Raw genomic sequence first — 22700 nt, 5'->3', positions numbered from 1 at the left:
GTGGGGCAACTGGGCATGAGTTCTGAATTGACTGTTGTACATGTGTAAGCAAAGCTATACTTGGAAAAAACCACAGGTTAGGTGATTGGAGAAGCTGTGTGACCCACATTGCAGGCATTGCTCACATAGCTTTGCTGGCAGTATGAACAACCTCACACAAAATAATGCAGGTGACTGAAAGCCACGCAGCTTTCAGTCACTAGCATAATGTGGCTAACATAGCAGAGCAACCTGTGTGAAATGCCCTTAAGCAGTGTGCCAACTGTCCAATCCTGGATTCAGTCTGGGGCCTTCATATATGTAGCCTGGTGTGCTGGCCACTGCACCACAGATGGAAATGTAGATCAATATTTTTTAATTACACACCATGTGATAAAAATATATTTCTTCTCTTTCCAAGTGCTCTGTATCATTCTCAACTTTTAAGATAGATAGGCATGTAGCTGAAAGAACTGCTAAGTATCTGTGACCACACACACACACACACACACACACAGTATATACAGGAGAGTTTCCAACACTGTGAGAAATTGATTGATACATTACACATGCTTGCATTATTCAATATATATATATATATATATATATATATATATATATATATATATATATATATATATATATATATATATATATATATATATATATATATATGTAGAAGCTTTGGATAACAAGTTAGTTTGGCTGAACTTTTGGAAAGCATCAAGTACCTACATTAAATAATTTATGCCATGATACAGAATAATGTATTTGACTGCTTCTTCCAAGATTAAATTGTACTTAGTTTCAATTCACCAGCTTGAATGCTGTTCCACATGCAAGAACCATGCAGGGACATCAGTGCCACCTCACCACACAGAGGATGCCTCATCCCTAAACCTACCAGACAAGGTAACACTAATATCCTACTACTAGAATTCAACTCCACTGCAGGGTATTACCACCTAGTTAAAACAACTCAAATGCTGTTATGATCTTTGATGATCTGGTAACAAAATACAAATTAAATCATATCTTTAAATCAGGTTTTGACATTTCAAGTGAAATAAATAAGAAATATTTTTTCAATATTTCTGATGCAATTTTATTAGTGGAAAAACAAACCTGGAATCCATACTGAATCGTATCTTTATTTAAACTCATGAGTTAGAAATGAAGAACTATTAACTGGGTGGAGGGTAGATATTACTCTACTTTTAGAATAATGAGAAACCAAACCATTTGAGAAGACTGAGGTAGTCATATGGTTGTGAGGGGTTATTTGGGAAATGTTAACAGTGTGATGTAATGCACTGTAAGGGGGAATTAATGTCAGTCATACAGCTTGAGTATTTTCTTCTTTTAAGCATCTCCTACATAGTTTTTTTTTTTAAAACAAAAATAATTTTGAGCTCTATATTTGTTAAGTGTATATTCTGCATTCATAAATCACAAGGAATTAAACAACTTGTCACAGTGTGAAAAAATTGACAGAATTTGGTTCTTAGGTATACTTACTAAAATCCCTCTGGACAAACAACAAATCACAAGGTATAAGCAAGGATTTACGGGTTAAATAAACCAATAAAATATTCATAGGAATAAAAACTTCTTTGGATTTAGAAATTCTTTAAAGATTTAATTAATGAATATTAAACAAACTTTCCAAAATGCTCACAATATATACTTCTTCATTCTTACAATAGTTTATAAAAAAATGTGATGTATCTCCCTAAAAGTAACATATTTATAATCATGTACTTCACACTTACATTACTAATTATGTAATTTTAAGAAGTGACAACTTCATTTGCTCCTTCAAAATCCATACCAACACCACCCATTCCTTCTACATCTACTTCAGACTCTGAGGCATTAAGCATGTTGAGAGTTACATCACGTCCTCCTAACATACTTCCTCCACCACTGCTGGCTCCAGCTTGAGCTGCTGTATTTTGTTGAGCCTGTAATGCAACAGCAGTCTGCGGAGAGATGCCTGCATCCTCAAAAGCCTTCTTCTTCAATGCTGATCGTATCTGTGTACTGAAAGACATAAAAATACATAAAATTTTATATATATATATATATATATATTATTTTATTACATTTTAAAAATGATATTTACAAATCCACCAAATCTTATATACAGGTATATCATTAATGAAAATGCAAATGCCCTTTACTGTTTGAGGGTATTACAAACTATCAAAACTTTGGAAAATATGAATTTGTTTTATAAATCATACACTGATCTCAAGGAAAGTAGCATTAAGGATGGTTCCCCTCTGTTGTGGCAACTTCCATTCCTGCAACAAGTTTATCCCCATTGTGTGCCACTATCACAATGTTTCTCTGATGTATCTGATAGCAAGATGTATGCAGTTACTTGTGACTAACCTTTTTTTTAATAATAAACCAGAACAAACACTTGAGTGAATGATAAATTGTAGGTAAAGTGCATCACTCTTGCAGGAAAACTACTGTGTAGTTTCCCTTGTTTAATATGTCAGGACAAGTCCAGCTTTTCTTAAAAAGCTAATCACGCCAAACTAACCTCACATAATTGGCAAATTTTCAGTAATGAGCATTCCTACTTGTTTTTTACCCTCAAATTCTGTAAATTTAATTTGCCTCTACTTCATCCTATAAGGAAACAAGATAAGGGATGCACTTTAATAAACAAACACACACAGCACCACCTAATGCTCAATGAGCTAAGTCCAGGGACTGTGTGAATAACCCTTGTATGGTGGTCTGGCAAACTACATATCTAATAGTTTCCTGGATTATGGAAATGTGAAAATTTTCCTGGATCATGGAAATGTGAAGTGCTGGAATAGAGGATATACTGCTTGTGTGTACTGACTTTTAGGATTAGTGGAGCACAAGTCTTTTCATCCAGCCCTAAATCAAATTGAAATACTTTTATGTGCAATCAATAAAAAAAAACAATAAAGGCAACTAAAATGTTGCATTGTGGCTATGTGGTTAAACTATGTGATGCATTCATGGTATGGTTGAGAGGTGATAAGAATCAACCAAGTAAGATACGGTAGAGTGACTGCATCAGTGGGCAACAGAAAAACTATTCCTTGCTGGAGCTTCCTAGTCATTCCTAAGGTAAGGCCAGAAGGCCAAGCAAAGTTGTTACTGGGAAGGAAAGGAGTCTTGTCTATGTGAAATCCAAAATAAATGTCCATATATATTGGCAAGCAAAATGAAATGTGACTTTTATATACTATGTGGTGATTTGGGCAAACTGCAACACTGGTGCATTACATGACAAGTATAGTTGGCTTGAATGACTAGGCATATCTAATGGTCAAAAACTGAATTACACTGAGTGATTTCAACTGCTGCCTCAGACCAGCCTGGAGATGATTCCTGCTCATACTGGTGGATGCACACTGCAGCTAAAGCAGCTTGAATGTGCATGAAATGTGAAACATGTCAGAACCATTCCTCTTACCATATGTCAGCTTCAATGAGAGAGAGAAAAAAAAAAAAAAAAAAAAAAAAAAAAAAAAAAATCAGCAAAATTTTTCAAATTCATGACTATGCTAACTAAACAGAGTCAAGCTAGACCATACTTAGCATAACATATGCAGTCATACCTAATTACTGTGTAAACTGACATGACCCACACCTACATACAAGCTTTGTTAACCTGCACCACCTTGGTTCAAGAGAAAGAGAATGGGACTGATAGCAAGGATAAGGGAAGGGATAGAGATCAGAGAAACTCAATGAATAAATAACAAAGACCATACATACAAAGAGTAGGTGAATGCTGATCTTGCATTGCAGCCACACATGCTACTTGGGGGAATGTGTTTTGCTTAAAGGGAGCGCTCACCCCAGTGTGTACTAATAAAATATAATTACTTCTACTACTACTACTACTACTTGTCCCACAGGAATGTCATTTCTCTCAGGTGACAGTTTGCACCTCACCACACCCTAACCAAGTGTCTCTGTCCCTTGAGGAAACACCTGTACATTCCTTTTCCCTGACTGACCTCCATCGTGAGGACAGTTCAAGGCTATACTCTGAAGTGAGCACACTCTGTATCATCTACCTCATCAATAAACAATGAAGCTACCAGATGTGATTCCATCGTCCTTAACACTACAAAGAACTCTCAAGACATCACACTAAGATGGTAAAAGTGAGCCAAAAATCTGAATAAAAAATTGTATAAAAAAGTATAGGGAACTAAGACTTGAAACTTTGCAGACTATTTTGCATTATTACCACCTGGTTTGTCCCTGGAAAAGAATGATCTAGGTCATTACATTATGATGCTATGACGTAATTTGCAGTTATTTGACTTAAAGTGTTCTAGAGGCTAAAGTAAAGTTATTTGGAGTGTAGGTAATTTGTTATCCAAACATTTCACCATCCCATTTTTTTTGATTTGCCATATCATAAAATACTGCTGCATCATCTCCTACAAAAGGGTAACTGACATTTTTTGCCTTTTTCTCTTTCCTATCCTTTTTTTTGTTTCACAGTTTCTAAAAAATAAAAATGGTCAATGATTTCCCTTGTCATGAACAATAGATACATAATTTTCCAAGGAAATCTGATCAACCATTGATTTTATGGAAATATTTCAAGGTAAAACATCATGTTTTGAGTTATGGCCATTTAAAGATTGAAATGTCTTTATCTCCTTTATTAATTGAACAATTTGAATGTTACTTACGTATGTAACTCTTGAACACAAGTACATAAAACACTGTGAGAATCATCACATTATTCCAATATTTACTATACTTGTCCCAGGCCTTTTATCAGTTTCTCTAATGCTGCAAAAAAGCAGTTACGGCAACACGCCAAACAATCTATTTTCTTGCATTGGTATTTAGTAAATATCCCACTGCTGGGGGTCCTCAGAATGTCACTTTATAGGGTGAGGGTATTTCTTTTTTATCAGCAGTAGGTGTCTTCCCTTCCCTCCATGATGCATTCCTTGCATTGCCCTTCAATTACATGTGTAAGGGTGCACAAACAGGACCATATACAGTTCATTTGCTTCTCTTCCTCTCCTTTTCTTGCAATGTTTGTATTTTCTTTGCTAATGGATGGGGCATGCAGTGAGGGAGGAGAGGTGGGCAGAGAGGAGGCAGATGCAGCAATTTGCCCCCTCCTCTTGTGAAAGCAGTGATGAGGCATCATCCTATTTTTTCTTCATTTTTATGGTTCTCATATATCATTCATATTCATGTTGTGGTGTTTGTAATGATGAGTGTGAGGCAGACAACTCATGGTGATATCACTCAATCATAGATCTTTACATGTCAGGTTTAAATGGTGTTCATATATTGAAAGATATAAATTAGAAAATGTGAAATGTGCATAACCTATTATGAGAATTCACCAAGTGAGGCAGTAAGGAATTGTCTATTCACAGCTAAGGTGGTGGCATCCACACAGCTTCCCTTCAGCTGCCTAGCCATTAGAATAAGATTAGAGTCTGGCTGCTTTTATAGAGAAGCTAGAAGGCAGAGGGTAAAGATAGCAGGATGCTTCTTGGATCTTCATATTACTATCTGCCTCAAACCACTTCAGTGTATTATGGAGTGGTGAGACACCTCCAAAGCTGAATTGGCTAACCAACTTAGAACCCCCTTCTAACAAATTGTTAGCGAGTAACTCAAAACTTTTTAAAGCCTTAATCAGTCCCCTTTACACAGAAAAATTGCTGCCTTTCTCACAAATTTAACCTGCTCTCATGCCCATGTTCTTGAATCTTCTGAGTTTTCTGCCATCTGGCTACAACCACAGAGTCATTCTTAGACTAAATTTATCTGTGCTGTATACCTCTCACCTAACTCCTCTTGACTATAAGAAATTCTTTGCCAACTTAACCTCCAAAGTGGAGCACATTCTGACTCTCTTCCCTTTTGCAGAGATCTCCATTCTTGGAGACTTCAATGTTCACCACCAGCTTTGGCTTTCCTCTCCCTTCACTGACCATCCTGGTGAACTAGCCTTTAACTATGCTATCCTCCACGACCTAGAGCAACTGGTGCAACACCCTACTTGTATTCCTGATCGTCTTGGAGATACGCCCAACATTCTTGATCTTTTCCTAGCCTCTAATCCTTCTGCCTTTTTTTTTTTTTTATGTAGGAAGGACACTGGCCAAGGGCAACAAAAATCCAATAAAAAAAAAAAAAAAAAATGCCCACTGAAATACCAGTCCGATAAAAGGGTCAAAGCAGTAGTCAAAAATTGATGAATAAGTGTCTTGAAACCTCCCTCTTGAAGGAATTCAAGTCATAGGAAGGTGGAAATGCAGAAGCAGGCAGGGAGTTCCAGAGTTTACCAGAGAAAGGGATGAATGATTGAGAATACTGGTTAACTCTTGCGTTAGAGAGGTGGACAGAATAGGGGTGAGAGAAAGAAGAAAGTCTTGTGAAGCGAGGCTGCGGGAGGAGGGGAGGCATGCAGTTAGCAAGATCAAAAGAGCAGTTAGCACGAAAATAGCGGTAGAAGACAGCTAGAGATACAACATTGCGGCGGTGAGAGAGAGGCTGAAGACAGTCAGTTAGAGGAGAGGAGCTGATGAGACGAAAAGCTTTTGATTCCACCCTGTCTAGAAGAGCAGTATGAGTGGAACCCCCCCAGACATGTGAAGCATACTCCATACATGGACGGATAAGGCCCTTGTACAGAGTTAGCAGCTGGGGGGGGGGGGGGTCAGAAAAACTGGCGGAGACGTCTCAGAACGCCTGACTTCATAGAAGCTGTTTTAGCTAAAGATGAGATGTGAAGTTTCCAGTTCAGATTATAAATAAAGGACAGACCGAGGATGTTCAGTGTAGAAGAGGGGGACAGTTGAGTGTTATTGAAGAAGAGGGGATAGTTGTCTGGAAGGTTGTGTTGAGTTGATAGATGGAGGAATTGAGTTTTTGAGGCATTGAACAATACCAAGTTTGCTCTGCCCCAATCAGAAATTTTAGAAAGATCAGAAGTCAAGCGTTCTGTGGCTTCCCTGCGTGAAATGTTTACCTACTCAAGGGTTGGACGTCTATGAAAAGACGTGGAAAAATGCAGGGTGGTATCATCAGTGTAGCAGCGGATGGGACAAGAAGTTTGGTTTAGATCATTGATGAATAATAAGAAGAGAGTTGGTAACAGGACAGAACCCTGAGGAACACCACTGTTAATAGATTTAGGAGAAGAACAGTGACCGTCTACCACTGCAGCAATAGAACGGTCAGAAAGGAAACTTGAGATGAAGTTACAGAGAGAAGGATAGAAACCATAGGTGGGTAGTTTGGAAATCAAAGCTTTGTGCCAGACTCTATCAAAAGCTTTTGATATGTCCAAGGCAACAGCAAAAGTTTCACCAAAATCTCTAAAAGATGACCAAGACTCAGTAAGGAAAGCCAGAAGATCACCAGTAGAGTGGCCTTGACGGAACCCATACTGGCAATCAGATAGAAGATTGTGAAGTGATAGATGTTTAAGAATCTTCCTGTTGAGGATAGATTCAAAAACTTTAGATAGGCAGGAAATTAAAGTGATAGGATGGTAGTTTGAGGGATTAGAATGGTCACCCTTTTTATGAACAGGTTGAATGTAGGCAAACTTCCAGCAAGAAGGAAAGGTAGATGTTGACCGACAGAGCTGAAAGAGTTTGACTAGGCAAGGTGCAAGCACGGAGGCACAGTTTCGGATAACAATAGGAGGGACCCCATCAGCTCCATAAGCTTTCCGAGGGTTTAGGCCAGCGAGAGCATGGAAAACATCATTGCGAAGAATTTTAATAGGTGGCATGAAGTAGTCAGAGGGTGGAGGAGAGGGAGGAACAAGCCCAGAATCGTCCAAGGTAGAATTTTTAGCAAAGGTTTGAGCGAAGAGTTCAGATTTAGAAATAGATGTGATAGCAGTGGTGTCATCTGATTGAAATAGAGAAGGGAAAGAAGAAGAAGCAAAGTTATTGGAGATATTTTTGGCTAGATGCCAGAAGTCACGAGGGGAGTTAGAACTTGAAAGATTTTGACACTTTCTGTTAATGAAGGAGTTTTTGGCTAGTTGGAGAACAGACTTGGCATGGTTCCGGGCAGAAATATAAAGTGCATGAGATTCTGGTGATGGAAGGCTTAAGTACCCTTTGTGGGCCATCTCTCTATCATGTATAGCATGAGAACAAGCTGTGTTAAACGAAGGTTTAGAAGGTTTAGGACGAGAAAAAGAGTGAGGAATGTACGCCTCCATGCCAGACACTATCACCTCTGTTATGTGCTCAGCACACAAAGACGGGTCTCTGACATGGAAGCAGTAGTCATTCCAAGGAAAATCAGCAAAATACCTCCTCAGGTCCCCCCAACTAGCAGAGGCAAAATGCCAGAGGCACCTTCACTTAGGGGGATCCTGAGGAGGGATTGGAGCGATAGGACAAGATACAGATATGAGATTGTGATCAGAGGAGTCCAACGGAGAAAGGGTGACAGCATAAACAGAAGGATTAGAGGTCAGGAAAAGGTCAAGAATGTTGGGGGTATCTCCAAGATGGTCAGGAATACGAGTAGGGTGTTGCACCAATTGCTCTAGGTCATGGAGGATAGGAAAGTTGTAGGCTAGTTCACCAGGATGGTCAGTGAAGGGAGAGGAAAGCCAAAGCTGGTGGTGAACATTGAAGTCTCCAAGAATGGAGATCTCTGCAAAAGGGAAGAGGGTCAGAATGTGCTCCACTTTGGAAGTTAAGTAGTCAAAGAATTTCTTATAGTCAGAGGAGTTTGGTGAGAGGTATACAGCACAGATAAATTTAGTTTGAGAGTGACTCTGTAGTTGTAGCCAGATGGTGGAAAACTCGGAAGATTCAAGAGCGTGGGCACAAGAGCAGGTTAAGTCATTGTGCACATAAACGCAGCATCCAACTTTGGATCAAAAATGAGGATAGAGAAAGTAGGAGGGAACAGAAAAGGGGCTACTGTCAGTTGCCTCAGACACCTGAGTTTCAGTGAGGAAAAGATGACGTTTAGAAGAAGAGAGGTGATGTTCTACAGATTGAAAATTAGATCTTGGACCAAGAATGTTGCAGAAGTTAATGAAGAAAAAGTTGAGGGGGGTGTCAAGACACTTAGGGTTGTCAACAGAAAGGCAGTCCGACCTGGGGACATTTATGGTCCCCTCCCCAGATGGGGACTCCGAGGCTGGTGTGGGAGTGGCCATGATGATTTTAAAATTTTTGAGTGAAGGGTGTGTGTGTTATTAGGTGCATGTAGTTTTGTGTGGAGGAAGAGAGTTGTCTTTAGAGGGCAAGATGTGACTGCCCCCTTGTGTTATGAGACACAAAGGGAAATGTTCAGTGAGGTCACAACTGGGTTTAATGATAAGTTCACAGCACCCGCTGAACAGTGCTTTAGACCTCACTGGGAGTAATTATCATTTCGGCAGGACAGCTTACACTGTCACCCTATCTTCTCCATTAGGCTCCTCCAATCACAACCTCATATTTGTATTTTGTCCTATGACTTCAAACCCTCTTCAAGGTACCCTAAAGCGGAGGTGCCTCTGGCATTTTGCCTCTGCTAATTGGGGGACCTAAGGAGGTATTATTCTGATTTTCCTTGGAATGACTACTGCTTCCGTGTCAGAGAACAGTGTGTGTGGCATACATTCCTCACTCTTTCTCTTGACTTGAACTTTCCAAACCTTGGTTTAACACAGCCTATTCTCATGCTATACATGATAGGGAGGTGGCCCACAAAGGGTACTTAAGCCTTCCATCATGAGAATCTCATGCACTTTATATTTCTGTCCGGAATCATGCCAAGTCTGTTCTCCAACTAGCCAAAAACTCCTTCATTAATAAAAAGTGTCAAAGTCTTTCAAGATCTAACTCCCATCATGATTCTGGCACCTTTTTTTTTCTTTTTTTTTTTTATGTAGGAAGGATACTGGCCAAGGGCAACAAAAATCTAATAAAAAAAAAATGCCCACTGAAATGCCAGTCCCATAAAAGGGTCAAAGCAGTGGTCAAAAATTGGTGGATAAGTGTCTTGAAACCTCCCTCTTGAAGGAATTCAAGTCATAGGAAGGTGGAAATACAGAAGCAGGCAGGGAGTTCCAGAGTTTACCAGAGAAAGGGATGAATGATTGAGAATACTGGTTAACTCTTGCGTTAGAGAGGTAGACAGAATAGGGGTGAGAGAAAGAAGAAAGTCTTGTGCAGCGAGGCCGCGGAAGGAGGGGAGGCATGCAGTTAGCAAGATCAGAAGAGCAGTTGGCATGAAAATAGCGGTAGAAGACAGCTAGATATGCAACATTGCGGCGGTGAGAGAGGGGCTGAAGACAGTCAGTTAGAGGAGAGGAGTTGATGAGACGAAAAGCTTTTGATTCCACCCTGTCTAGAAGAGCAGTATGAGTAGAACCCCCCAGACATGTGAAGCATACTCCATACATGGACGGATAAGGCCCTTGTACAGAGTTAGCAGCTGGGGGGGTGAGAAAAACTGGCGGAGACATCTCAGAACACCTAACTTCATAGAAGCTGTTTTAGCTAGAGATGAGATGTGAAGTTTCCAGTTCAGATTATAAGTAAAGGACAGACCGAGGATGTTCAGTGTAGAAGGGGGGGACAGCTGAATGTTATTGAAGAAGAGGGGATAGTTGTCTGGAAGGTTGTGTTGAGTTGATAGATGGAGGAATTGAGTTTTTGAGGCATTGAACAATACCAAGTTTGCTCTGCCCCAATCAGAAATTTTAGAAAGATCAGAAGTCAAGCGTTCTGTGGCTTCCCTGCGTGAAATGTTTACCTACTCAAGGGTTGGACGTCTATGAAAAGACGTGGAAAAATGCAGGGTGGTATCATCAGTGTAGCAGCGGATGGGACAAGAAGTTTGGTTTAGATCATTGATGAATAATAAGAAGAGAGTTGGTAACAGGACAGAACCCTGAGGAACACCACTGTTAATAGATTTAGGAGAAGAACAGTGACCGTCTACCACAGCAGCAATAGAACGGTCAGAAAGGAAACTTGAGATGAAGTTACAGAGAGAAGGATAGAAACCATAGGTGGGTAGTTTGGAAATCAAAGCTTTGTGCCAGACTCTATCAAAGGCTTTTGATATTTCCAAGGCAACAGCAAAAGTTTCACCAGTCTCTAAAAGAGGATGACCAAGACTCAGTAAGGAAAGCCAGAAGATCACCAGTAGAGTGGCCTTGACAGAACCCATACTGGCGATCAGATAGAAGGTTGTGAAGTGATAGATGTTTAAGAATCTTCCTGTTGAGGATAGATTCAAAAACTTTAGATAAGCAGGAAATTAAAGCAATAGGACGGTAGATTGAGGGATTAGAGCAGTCACCCTTTTTAGGAACAGGTTGAATGTAGGCAAACTTCCAGCAAGAAGGAAAGGTAGATGTTGACAGACAGAGCTGAAAGAGTTTGATTAGGAAAGGTGCAAGCACGGAGGCACAGTTTCGGAGAACAATAGGAGGGACCCCATCAGGTCCATAAGCCTTCCGAGGGTTTAGGCCAGCGAGGGCATGGAAAACATCATTGCGAAGAATTTTAATACGTGGCATGAAGGAGTCAGAGGGTGGAGGAGAGGGAAGAATCATCCAAGGTAGAGTTTTTAGCAAAGGTTTGAGCAAAGAGTTCAGCTTTAGAAATAGATGTGATAGCAGTGGTGCCATCTGGTTGAAGTAGAGGAGGGAAAGAAGAAGAAGCAAAGTTATTGGAGATATTTTTGGCTAGATGCCAGAAATCACAAGGGGAGTTAGATCTTGAAAGGTTTTGACATTTTCTGTTAATGAAGGAGTTTTTGGCTAGTTGGAGAACAGACTTGACATGGTTCCAGGCAGAAATATAAAGTGCATGAGATTCTGGTGATGGAAGGCTTAAGTACCTTTTGTGGGCCACCTCTCTATCATGTATAGCACGAGAACAAGCTGTGTTAAACCAAGGTTTAGAAGGTTTAGGACGAGAAAAAGAGTGAGGAATGTACGCCTCCATGCCAGACACTATCACCTCTGTTATGCGCTCAGCACACAAAGACGGGTCTCTGACACGGAAGCAGTAGTCATTCCAAGGAAAATCAGCAAAAACACCTCCAAAAACTTTGCTTCTTCATCTTTCCCTTTATTTCAACCTGATGGCACCACTCCATATCATCTATTTCTTAAGCTGAACTCTTTGCTCAAACCTTTGCTAAAAACCCTACCTTGGATGATTCAGGGCTTCACCCCCTGACTACTTCATGCTACCTTTTAAGATCCTTCACAGTGATGTTTTCCATGCTCTTGTTGGCCTTAACCCTCAGAAGGACCTGATGGGCTCCCTCCTACTGTTCTCTGAAATTGTGCCTTCGTGCTTGCACCTTGCCAAGTCAAACTCTTTCAACTCTGTCAACATCTGCCTTTCCTTCTTGCTGGAAGTTTGCCTGCATTCAGCCTGTTCCTAAAAACGGTGACCATTCTAATTCCTCAAACTACTGTCCTATTGCTTTAATTTCCTGCCTATCTAAAGTTTTTGAATCTATCCTCGACAGGAAGATTCTTAAACATCTATCACTTCACAATCTTCTATCTGATTGCTGGTATGGATACCATCTTGGCTGCTCTACTGGTGATCTGGCTTTCCTTACTGAGTCTTGATCATCTTCTTATAGGGGTTTTGGTGAAACTTTTGCTGTTGCCTTGGATATATCAAAACCTTTTGATAGAGTCTGGCACAAAGCTTTGATTTCCAAACCACTTTCCTACAGCTTCTATCCTTCTCTCTGTAACTTCATTTCAGGTTTCCTTTCTGACCCTTCTATTGCTGCTGTGGTAGACTGTCATGGTTCTTCTCCTAAATCTATCAACACTGGTGTTCTTCAGCAGTCTGTCTTGTTACCCACCCTCTTCCTATTATTCACCAATGATTTTCTAAAGTCAACTTTTTGTCCTATCCATTCCTACATTGATGATACCACCCTGCACTTTTCCACGTCTTTCTGTAGATGTCTAAACCTTTAGTAAATAAACACTTCATGATGGGAACCCACAGAATGCCTGACTTTTGATCTCTCTAAAATTTCTGATTGGAGCAGAGCAATTTTAGTCTTGTTCAACACCTCAAAAACTCATATATCAACTCGACACAACTTATCAGATAACTATCCTCTCTTCCTCAATGACATTCAACTGTCCCCCTCTTCTACACTGAACATCCTTGGTCTGTCCTTTACTTATAATCTAAACTGGAAGCTTCACATCTCATCTCTAGCTAAAGTAACTTCTATGAAGTTAGGCATTCTGAATTGTCTCTGCCAGTTTTTCTCACCCCTCCTACTGCTAACTCCGTACAGGGGCCTTATCCGTCCATGTATGAAGTATGGTTCACATGGAAGGGTGGGAGGGTTCCACTCATACTATTTTAAACAGGGTGGAATCAAAGGCTTTTCGTCTTATCAACTCCTCTCCTCTAACTGTCTTCAGCCTCTCTCTCAATGCCGCAATGTTGCATCTTGCTATCTTTTACTGCTATTTTCATGTCAGCTGCTCTTCTCATCTTGCTAAATGCATGTCTCCCTAGGCCTCGCTGCACAAGATTTCTTTCTCTCACCCCTATTCTGTCCACCTCTCTAACGCAAGAGTTAACCTGTATTCTCAAGTCATTCACCCCTTCCTCTGGTAAACTCTAGAACTCCCTTTCTGCTTCTGTATTTCCTCCTTCCTTTGACTTGGAACCTTTCAAGATGGAGGTTTCAAGACATTTTTGTTGCCCTTGACTAGTGCCCTTACTACATAAAAAAATAAATCAATAAATAAGATAAATAAGTAAATAAATAAATACATAAATAAGTAAATAAATAAATAATAAAATAAATAAAAAATAAATAAAAATAAAATAAATAAATAAATAAAATAGAATAAATGAAATAAAAAATATAAAATAAATAAATAAAATAAAATAATATTTTTTATCATAAAAACATTATCATAATAGTTTGGAATCACTATAATTATGTAATTCTGTCAGTGACCATTACACAATTATGATGGGAAGTGATGTCGCACCTCTATGATGATTTCTGCTTGAGAACTAGATCATAGCAACCCTTAGAATTCAGCTGAAATCTTACCTTATCGTGCAATGATTGTCACTATTCTAGAAGACTACTCCTACAAATTAACTTGGCACAAATTACACGGGAGAAAGAAACATCTAATTACCCTGTTTCATTAGAAACTGATGAAATGTGACAAGCAGTGTTTTCTTTCAAGTGGAAGTGAGTCAAATGCAATTACATTTTGGAATTACCAGTAAATTTGACTATACTACATCAAAATGATATACATAAACATTCTTTATGATAAGTTATGATATTAAGTTTTATTTGCCATTATCATTGAATAGTGTGTGTGTGTGTGTGTGTGTGATTCACCTATTGTTGTCTGCTGGTCACCCAGCCAGCCGTTCCCCCAACGGAAAGAGCTCAGAGCTCATAGTGACTGATCTTCGGGTAGGACTGAAACCACTGACACACCACACACCAGGACATCGAGGTTACAACCCCTCGGGTTACATCCCGTACCTACTTGCTGCTAGGTGAACAGGGGCTACACATTAAGAGGCTCGTGTGTGTGTGTGTGTGTGTGTGTGTGTGTGTGTGTGTGTGTGTGTGTGTGTGTGTGTGTGTGTGTGTGTGTGTGTGTGTGTGTGTGTGTGTGTGATGGATGACCGTGGCAGTGAATGCATACATCCTAGATTCATGTTATCACTCATACTTGCAGAAGAAGCACTATACTAACGGATGTCATTTACTTATGTTGGTGAGATGACCCCCTTCCCCCCAAAAAAAAGTTGAAAAATATTCCTGTGCAACATCTCAAACACTTGATGATGGCTACATTCTGCTTGTCTCTCACTCTAAGGATTTTTACCTTTGAGCTGTGCTCTGTCACTAGGGAGACAGTGATGGTTCTTTGTGTGTGTGTGTGTGTGTGTGTGTGTGTGTGTGTGTGTGTGTGTGTGTGTGTGTGTGTGTGTGTGTGTGTGTGTGTGTGTGTGTGTGTGTGTGTGTATCAATATCTTGTGTTTACAACTGTTATCTTCCCTTTATATCACTACAAGTTTCTTACTGACAAGTACCTAAGTACAGTAGTGATGTGTGAAAAAAAGTATGAAGGTGGATTAATGATAAAGCTATTTGAGGAAAAAAAAAAAAAAAAAAAAAAAAAAAAGTGTGGCATAGTTGCCAGATCACAACCAGACTAAGTGTGCAAGGTGTGACATCACTTCATATCCTGATTGTACAAAACAGCACAGGAGAGCACTTTATCTTGCCAAAATATATATGTATATATATATATATATATATATATATATATATATATATATATATATATATATATATATATATATATATATATATATTTAACTATGACTATTGTTATGGATAGTATTACTTGATTTCACTTACACAGTGCGAGATTTTATCCTCTGACTGATAATATTTAGATCATCACCAAACCTCTTCACAGAAGAGCGCAGCATTTCTATTTCTTCATCAGTCCATTTTGTGCTGGGGAAAATAATTATGCTATTAAGCATCAAATACACACAAAAAAGCCTTTCATTATGGCTTAAAAATATACAATATAATAAATCTGATAATTTTAAAAAGATATAATGAAGTGCAAGGTCTTCTGTGTTTTGTAATAATTACATAAATTACATATATGACAATTTTTAAAATATAGTGAAATCCCAATTTTGCAGTATCTAAAAGCTCAAGAAACATAAAAAGTATGCATGAAATTCAACTTGGCACCATGCTTGCCATTTTCAGGCACAAGTAGTGATGTCTGTATATTGCCCGACAGTGTCTGTTTTGCTGTGACCATTTGGTTCTGCAGAGAGAGAGAGAGAGAGAGAGAGAGAGAGAGAGAGAGAGAGAGAGAGAGAGAGAGAGAGAGAGAGAGAGAGAGAGAGAGAGAGAGAGAGAGAGAGAGAGAGAGAGAGAGAGAGAGAGAGAGAGAGAGAGAGAGAGAGAGAGAGAGAGAGAGAGAGAGATTGTGCACTTAACAAAACAATGAATCAACAAATAAAGAAAACTGTGCACAGCATGAAGAACAACAGATGCAAGACAGTACATTGAAAAAAAAAATGAATAAATAAAAAATAAATAAATAAAAAAAATAAAATAAAAAAAATAAAAAATAAAATAAATAAATAAATAAATAATCAGAAACTTACAATTTCCCAAGGATTGTGGATAACAGGAATTCCACTGTACTGAGGAATGTCAGCCAAGCATTTTTTCTGCTACATTTTCAACTTGTGACCTCCCTAAGAATTTGGCAAGGAAAGGCCTCACATTTCCCTAAAAACCAAAGCACAATTTTGAATATGTTTACACTATTTCCTCCATTCTAATACCAGAAGGCAGGCAGAACACAAAACAATATCCTGAAGAGCAAAGCCAGACTACAGAGGGGACTCTCACTTGATGGCAATAGCATATGCGCATATGCCATTTTAGGTCAACCAAAGGAGCAGCCACTTCCCACAAAGGCACTACTAAAGTACTGTATTTTGGTATGTCTTTTGACTCTTTCGATGTGCCTACAGAAATACCATATATGTAAGTAAATGTACTGAAAAAATGTGGTATGGTAGCTATCAACCAACAGATAATGAATATTTTCCATTATAAACAGAAATAATTTAGACATCTCTATTCTGCTCGTAAATGAGGATAGATCTAATTTGCAGCAAACGGATCACATAACACCAGAATTTACCAAGGTAATAATGGTCCAGATTTTTACCTACCGAGCTTTTACATAATAACTGATGTAGCAAGTGTAACACTGTGTACCTGGGATATCAGGGCTTAGGAATAAAATGTATAAACAAAACCAAAACAAAATTTTGCAGTCCTTTTCCTACCAGTTCTGTTCAATCTAACTGTATTAAAGGTGTACTGATGTGAAGGTGGGGAAATGTTAAGCTATCTTGTAGAGGAGGTGGCTCTGGGCAATAGTCTTTGATAACTGGCTTTATCTCATCAGTCACAATAATGATACTGCAAAATAATTCACAAGCAATGTACAGTCTTGAAGTACTTTCTTTTTCAGAGGCTCAGGAGACTGATTAAAACTGATACTTATCAATGATACTGACATCAACTAATATTACCCTCACTGGTAGTGCTTCTGTTTTGGAAATGTTTCTTTTGGTTGTCGTTACTACTATAGTACATACAATTCACCTGCTACCTTGATCACCTCATCTCTCTTTATATCACTGACATTACAATGCCTCTTCATTTGTTTGTCTCATGCTTTCAAAGTGATGGGGGACCAATTCTAGAAAATGGTAAACAACTCTTGTATGAAAATAAAAATAAAAAAAATAAATAAATAAATAAAAATTCTGACAATTAAAAGTTAACACAAGTTAATGTGAAGGTGGTAAGGAAACCTGGGTTGAATCAGGAACACTCTTCATTCTCTAACGTTTCAACAGGAAAGTCTTCTTCAGAGAGTGCTTCACTCTGTGAAGATTTTCCTGTCAAAATGTTAGAGAATAAAGTGTTACTGATTCAGCCCAGGTTTCCTCACCACCTTTACACTAATTTGTCTTGCTCCTACACAACAATACTGAAGTTTAAAAGGCAGAGCAGGGCTGGAATTGAGACAAGTTCCTCTACTCATACTTCAAAATTATATATATATATATATATATATATATATATATATATATATATATATATATATATTTATTTATTTTTTTTTGTGGGAGCTACTCACTGAACAGCTCAGGCTCTATTATTTTCCTTCTGAGTCTTTTATGCTACATACAGGTTATTTGTAACCTTGCCTTGTTAATATTTTTAAACACTCGACAGGTTTCTACCTAAGAAAAGTGTGTAAGTGTTCTTGCTGTTTTCATGCTTGTATACTTTGATTTTTTTCTTTTGACATCATTAGTTCTCTCTGATTTATAGCTTTTCTCTTGATTTGATGATAATTCAGCAATACTGTTTAATAAAAATCTCATATTTTCCACTTTCTTTCTTAGTCACCTTCCTCCTTACTTCCAGTGGTTGTCATTCAAGTACATACCCTGTTTTCTTTTATCCCATCCACAAGTCCTAAGTTCCTCTGCCTTCTCTTTCACAGTAAGGATGTCTGGTCTCTTCATTCTTAGTAAATCTTCTGTCCCTCTTTAGATCTCATGTAACTTTCCATCTAACTATCCTGTGAGCACTGGATATCAACTATTCAGTACAATTACATTTTCTATTCTGTTTGTCTGTCTATTTTCCCTCTTCATTTGTGATTTTTTCATGTTCATTTCTTATTAACCTTACACTGCAAAAATGAATTTCTAACCCTTCAATTATTACTCTGCATATTCTACAATTAAGTAACCATTGCCAGTTAGTCCAGCTATTTCAGTTTTCCACATCTGTTATTCATACATCCTTTTTCCTGCTGTATGCATTATGATCACATATTATAAATAAGTACTGGGTTTTGTGCTCTTTCATAATTTCTTTATCCATAAGTCTTTATTAACCTTTGCTGTATGCTAGTCATCATAAGCTTGTGTAGATTCATATCCATTCATTCATCTATTTATATGTATTGTTCAGTTTGACAGCTTCCTTCTTGTTTAAATAATAATATTTTTCAATATTACTTGCTATCTCTTAAGGTTGGTTCACACTGGCCAAACTCTGGCATACTAGACCAGCAGCCAAAAGGGTTTATTTTGGGTTTTGAACTAAATTTGCTTTTATTCAAATTATGAGCACAAAGGCTGAAATACTGTGAAATACCTTCCTTGAAGCCAGCAGATTTACCTCTAATTTTTCACCAGACAGCAACTCCTGAATCTATCATGATCCCAAAACAAATTTCATTCAGTGTTAAGAAAAAAGTTGAAATAATGTTGTACATCTTATGTTGAGTGCCACTGAATTCTTATTTTAAAAATTATTTGATTTTGCAATTATAATTAACATTTTTTTCATAACAGATCACTGAACTAGGTTTTATATTTTACTAGAAAATAGGAAATGTTCATCCAAATAACTGGCCAAACACTTTTATATGAAGTTCTTTCAAACTACAACTGCACAGCACTACACATAATACATACATAGTTAAAAAAAAAGGTAAGTCATGGCTACGCTGCTAAAAATCTTTCAAGGGTATTCTGAATTATATTCATATTTCAGAATAGGTTCATTACACAAGTAATTTTGAAATGTAACATATCATAATATCAAAATACACATGCCTTCACAAAGGGAAGACTTTATTTTCTAATAAAAGAGTTCATCAGAGGACACCTGGAGTGACAACAGTAATATCAGTGATGCAATGTATAGACAGAGGCCAAAACTTTTTCTAAATGTATAATCCCAATCAAGAGTATCCAAGTTCTCTGATTCCACACCTTCCACACATTGCCTTGTGTTTTTATTAGTTATAATGATTCAATACCAGAGAGAGAGAGAGAGAGAGAGAGAGAGAGAGAGAGAGAGAGAGAGAGAGAGAGAGAGAGAGAGAGAGAGAGAGAGAGAGAGAGAGAGAGAGAGAGAGAGAGAGAGAGAGAGAGAGAGAGAGAGAGAGAGAGAGAGAGAGAGAGAGTATCTGAATTACCATCTGAATAGTGGTGTCAAAATACACATGGCCTATTTGTAATGATTTTTTATATTTATCCTTTTCAGAAGAATCCTTCTAATCAAATAGAGCACAAAGCTTATGCAACTGTTCTGCATAAATCTCTATTTCATAAAATGAATTACATTTTACAAACTTTTTATCTTGTATGTGTGTAGCTCACCAATAGTCCTATGGATCACATGTTGGATCTGTGATCAATAGTTACACACTTCTAAAGAAAGCTCAGTGCTACTGCAATCTAATCTTTAAGTAAGAAAGAGACTTTTTATACATCACAAACTCCATGACCTTCCTGAAAGGGGGAGAATAACTGCTTGCACTCCAGTGAAAATCTTTTGTGATCTAAGCACAGAGTATGGATATTACCAGTGAACTATAGTCTGTTCAGAGCAAGAAGTCCGTTCAAGATATGGCAGATTCTGGAATTCCCATGAGTGCGATGCTGCCAGTTCGCCCGCCAATTATCAGATTAACAGTCTGTTATATATATATATATATATATATATATATATATATATATATATATATATATATATATATATATATATATATATATATATATATATATATATATATATCACACACACACACACACACACACACACACACACACACACACACACACACACACACACACACACACACATACCTATGTGGGAGTGCTAATCCCTTTTAATGATACCCCACCACCACTACCAGGAAAACATGGCAACATGGGAAAAATATTTGGCACGTCATAGAATTTATATAAATCATAGTTATAATCCTAAACATCGACACTCATTGTACTATGTAGCTTCCTTTACTACATACATAATACATAAAATATCACTTTCAAATAACACACGGATGGGAAACAAAAGAGAGAGGCCCATGTACAAAGGTTGATTTGGCAGCATGGCTAGAGGTACACCACCATACTTGTCCCACCTTGAATGGACTTCTTGCTCTGAACAGACTATAGGAAGCAGTCAGTATGTGTGCACATACACAAAATACCATCATTAACTACCTCTTACCCTGCAGGTGACTGTTCAGCTGTGGGATGAAGTTGCATGGTGAGTTCTGCTAGTTTGTTGAAGGCTGTACCTGCAGCCAGGAAGATCTCACCAACCTTAAAAATAAATCACAAAATAAAAAATCTTTATAAAACAACAATCATGTGGATTACATTATCCAAAGTATTAACAATATAATCATGAATTCATCAAGAAAGTAATGTAACTAAAAGAATAAAGAGGAAGAGTTAAAGGTAAGAGCACAAACATGGTAAGGAAGAAAAGGATGAAAAAAATAAAAAGATTAATATAGTGTATGTATGCATGCATATATATATATATATATATATATATATATATATATATATATATATATATATATATATATATATATATATATATATATATATATATATATATATAATATATATATTATATATATATATATATATATATATATTATATATATATATATATATATATATATATATATATATATATATATATATATATATATATATATATATATATATATATATATATATATATATATATATATATATATATACACACACACACAAAGTGGGTATATATAGGAGATTCTTATGCATGTTTTGTCAAAAGTGGTGGCTAACTCAGCATTTTGTATTTTCTTTAGAATGTTGTCTTTAAGTTTTATGTTGGTTTTACTCTCTAAATTAAGATTTGTGGTAACTTTTCCATAGAAGGCCATTTTTAGCCACATTGCAATTTTGGGTTGCTCTGACTCTTCTTCAGTGGTGTAAGGAAAGGCTTTTGTATGTCTCAGTGGTTAAGGTGAAAATGATTGAGGGAGGCCATGCACGCCAAATTTAAGACATGGCCTCTCCCACCTGACTAGTACATCTCTGTAGCTGATTGGTTGTTTCTGAGTGGTGTGGTCCTTTTCATGCTAGGCAGGGCTTGCAGGTTGGATGACTGCATGTCCAGACTTTAAGTCTAATGCAGAGAGCTTCCAGGATAGACAGGCAACCTGCATCTGGACACGTTGCAATCATTTCTGTTTTCCTCAAGGATCTCATTTGTTAAGGTTGTTTGCCATTCTTGCAAGGTTATAGTATATTATAGCCACTGCTGACCACACAAGCATTTTCACATCTTTCTTCACCACTTCCCTGTATAATGCCTACAGTTCAAACTGCCCAGAGGAGACACCTGCAACCTCAAGTTCTTCATAATTTTGTATTTGGCTAACTGTTGTATATTTTATTGTTGGGTTAGGTTAGGTCAGGTCAGGGGGATCAAGGGGGCACTATCCCCATTAGGTTAGGATAGGGGTAAAGCGATGGCATAGCCCCCATTAGGTTAGGGGGTTAGAGGGAGTGTAGCCTTCACGTTAGGTTTGGTTTGGGAACCCATATTTTAGTCATATTAGCTCCCCAAGCCCCCCCCCCCCACAAAAAAAAATGCTTCCTGCTGACTTTTCTCGAAGGCCAAATTTTTGCATTCCCTACCCCAAAACCCCACCTTCGCACCAGGTCCCCTAGTTTGTTGGGGCTGGGGAGAAGCAACAAAAGAATACATAAGGAGATGCTGTTGATAAGATTTACCAAACGCTGTAAAGCAAGTCACAGGGGAAGGGGTGAGAAGGACGTACAAAAATTAAGTTTCTAAAATAGAATATTAAATCCAAGGAATACATTGCCAGGGTGAATGGTGCACACACACATGCACAAAATTAATATAATAAAAATATGGTAATTTGGTATTTAAAAACAAACTTGACTCAGGCCTGCAAAATATAGATCAACACACACACACACACACAAATATATCACCGTAGCTGACTCACTTTACTAGCGGAATTCATGTCTACGCAGCAGAGTGGCGCCGTTCCCGCCTCAGCCTGTCCTGTATATGTGTGTTTGTGTTGTGATGAGCACTGCCACTGAGCAGCGTCTTCTCCCCAGCCCAGCGTTTGCCTTCACAACGGCCCTCGCTGCTATTACTGACTGACTTGATGGTTAATTGTTGGAGAGTGTACAGAAAGATTAAGCTGGTTCAAATATCCCCTTTGGTCAGGACGAAAA

General features: G+C 38.0%; 1 protein-coding gene across 1 annotated transcript; it reads right to left on the bottom strand.

Annotated features, from left to right (window-relative positions):
* Window positions 1-1321: 1321 nt before the first annotated feature.
* On the bottom strand, window positions 1322-22699 carry LOC135100693 (chromatin complexes subunit BAP18-like). The gene is made up of 4 exons (XM_064003862.1): window positions 22463-22699; window positions 20653-20747; window positions 15412-15513; window positions 1322-2022 (listed from the first exon to the last, which is right to left on the bottom strand). The coding sequence occupies exons 1-4, from the start codon at window positions 22478-22480 to the stop codon at window positions 1770-1772; spliced, it is 468 nt and encodes a 155-aa protein (XP_063859932.1). The 5' UTR covers window positions 22481-22699; the 3' UTR covers window positions 1322-1769.
* Between the last annotated feature and the right edge of the window lies 1 nt (window position 22700).

The sequence above is a fragment of the Scylla paramamosain genome, chromosome 5, assembly GCF_035594125.1.
Source record: "Scylla paramamosain isolate STU-SP2022 chromosome 5, ASM3559412v1, whole genome shotgun sequence".
NCBI classification, from domain to species: Eukaryota; Metazoa; Arthropoda; class Malacostraca; order Decapoda; family Portunidae; genus Scylla; species Scylla paramamosain.
The sequence above is the reverse complement of the archived record's forward strand: the minus strand, read 5'-3'. Positions and strand labels throughout refer to the sequence as shown.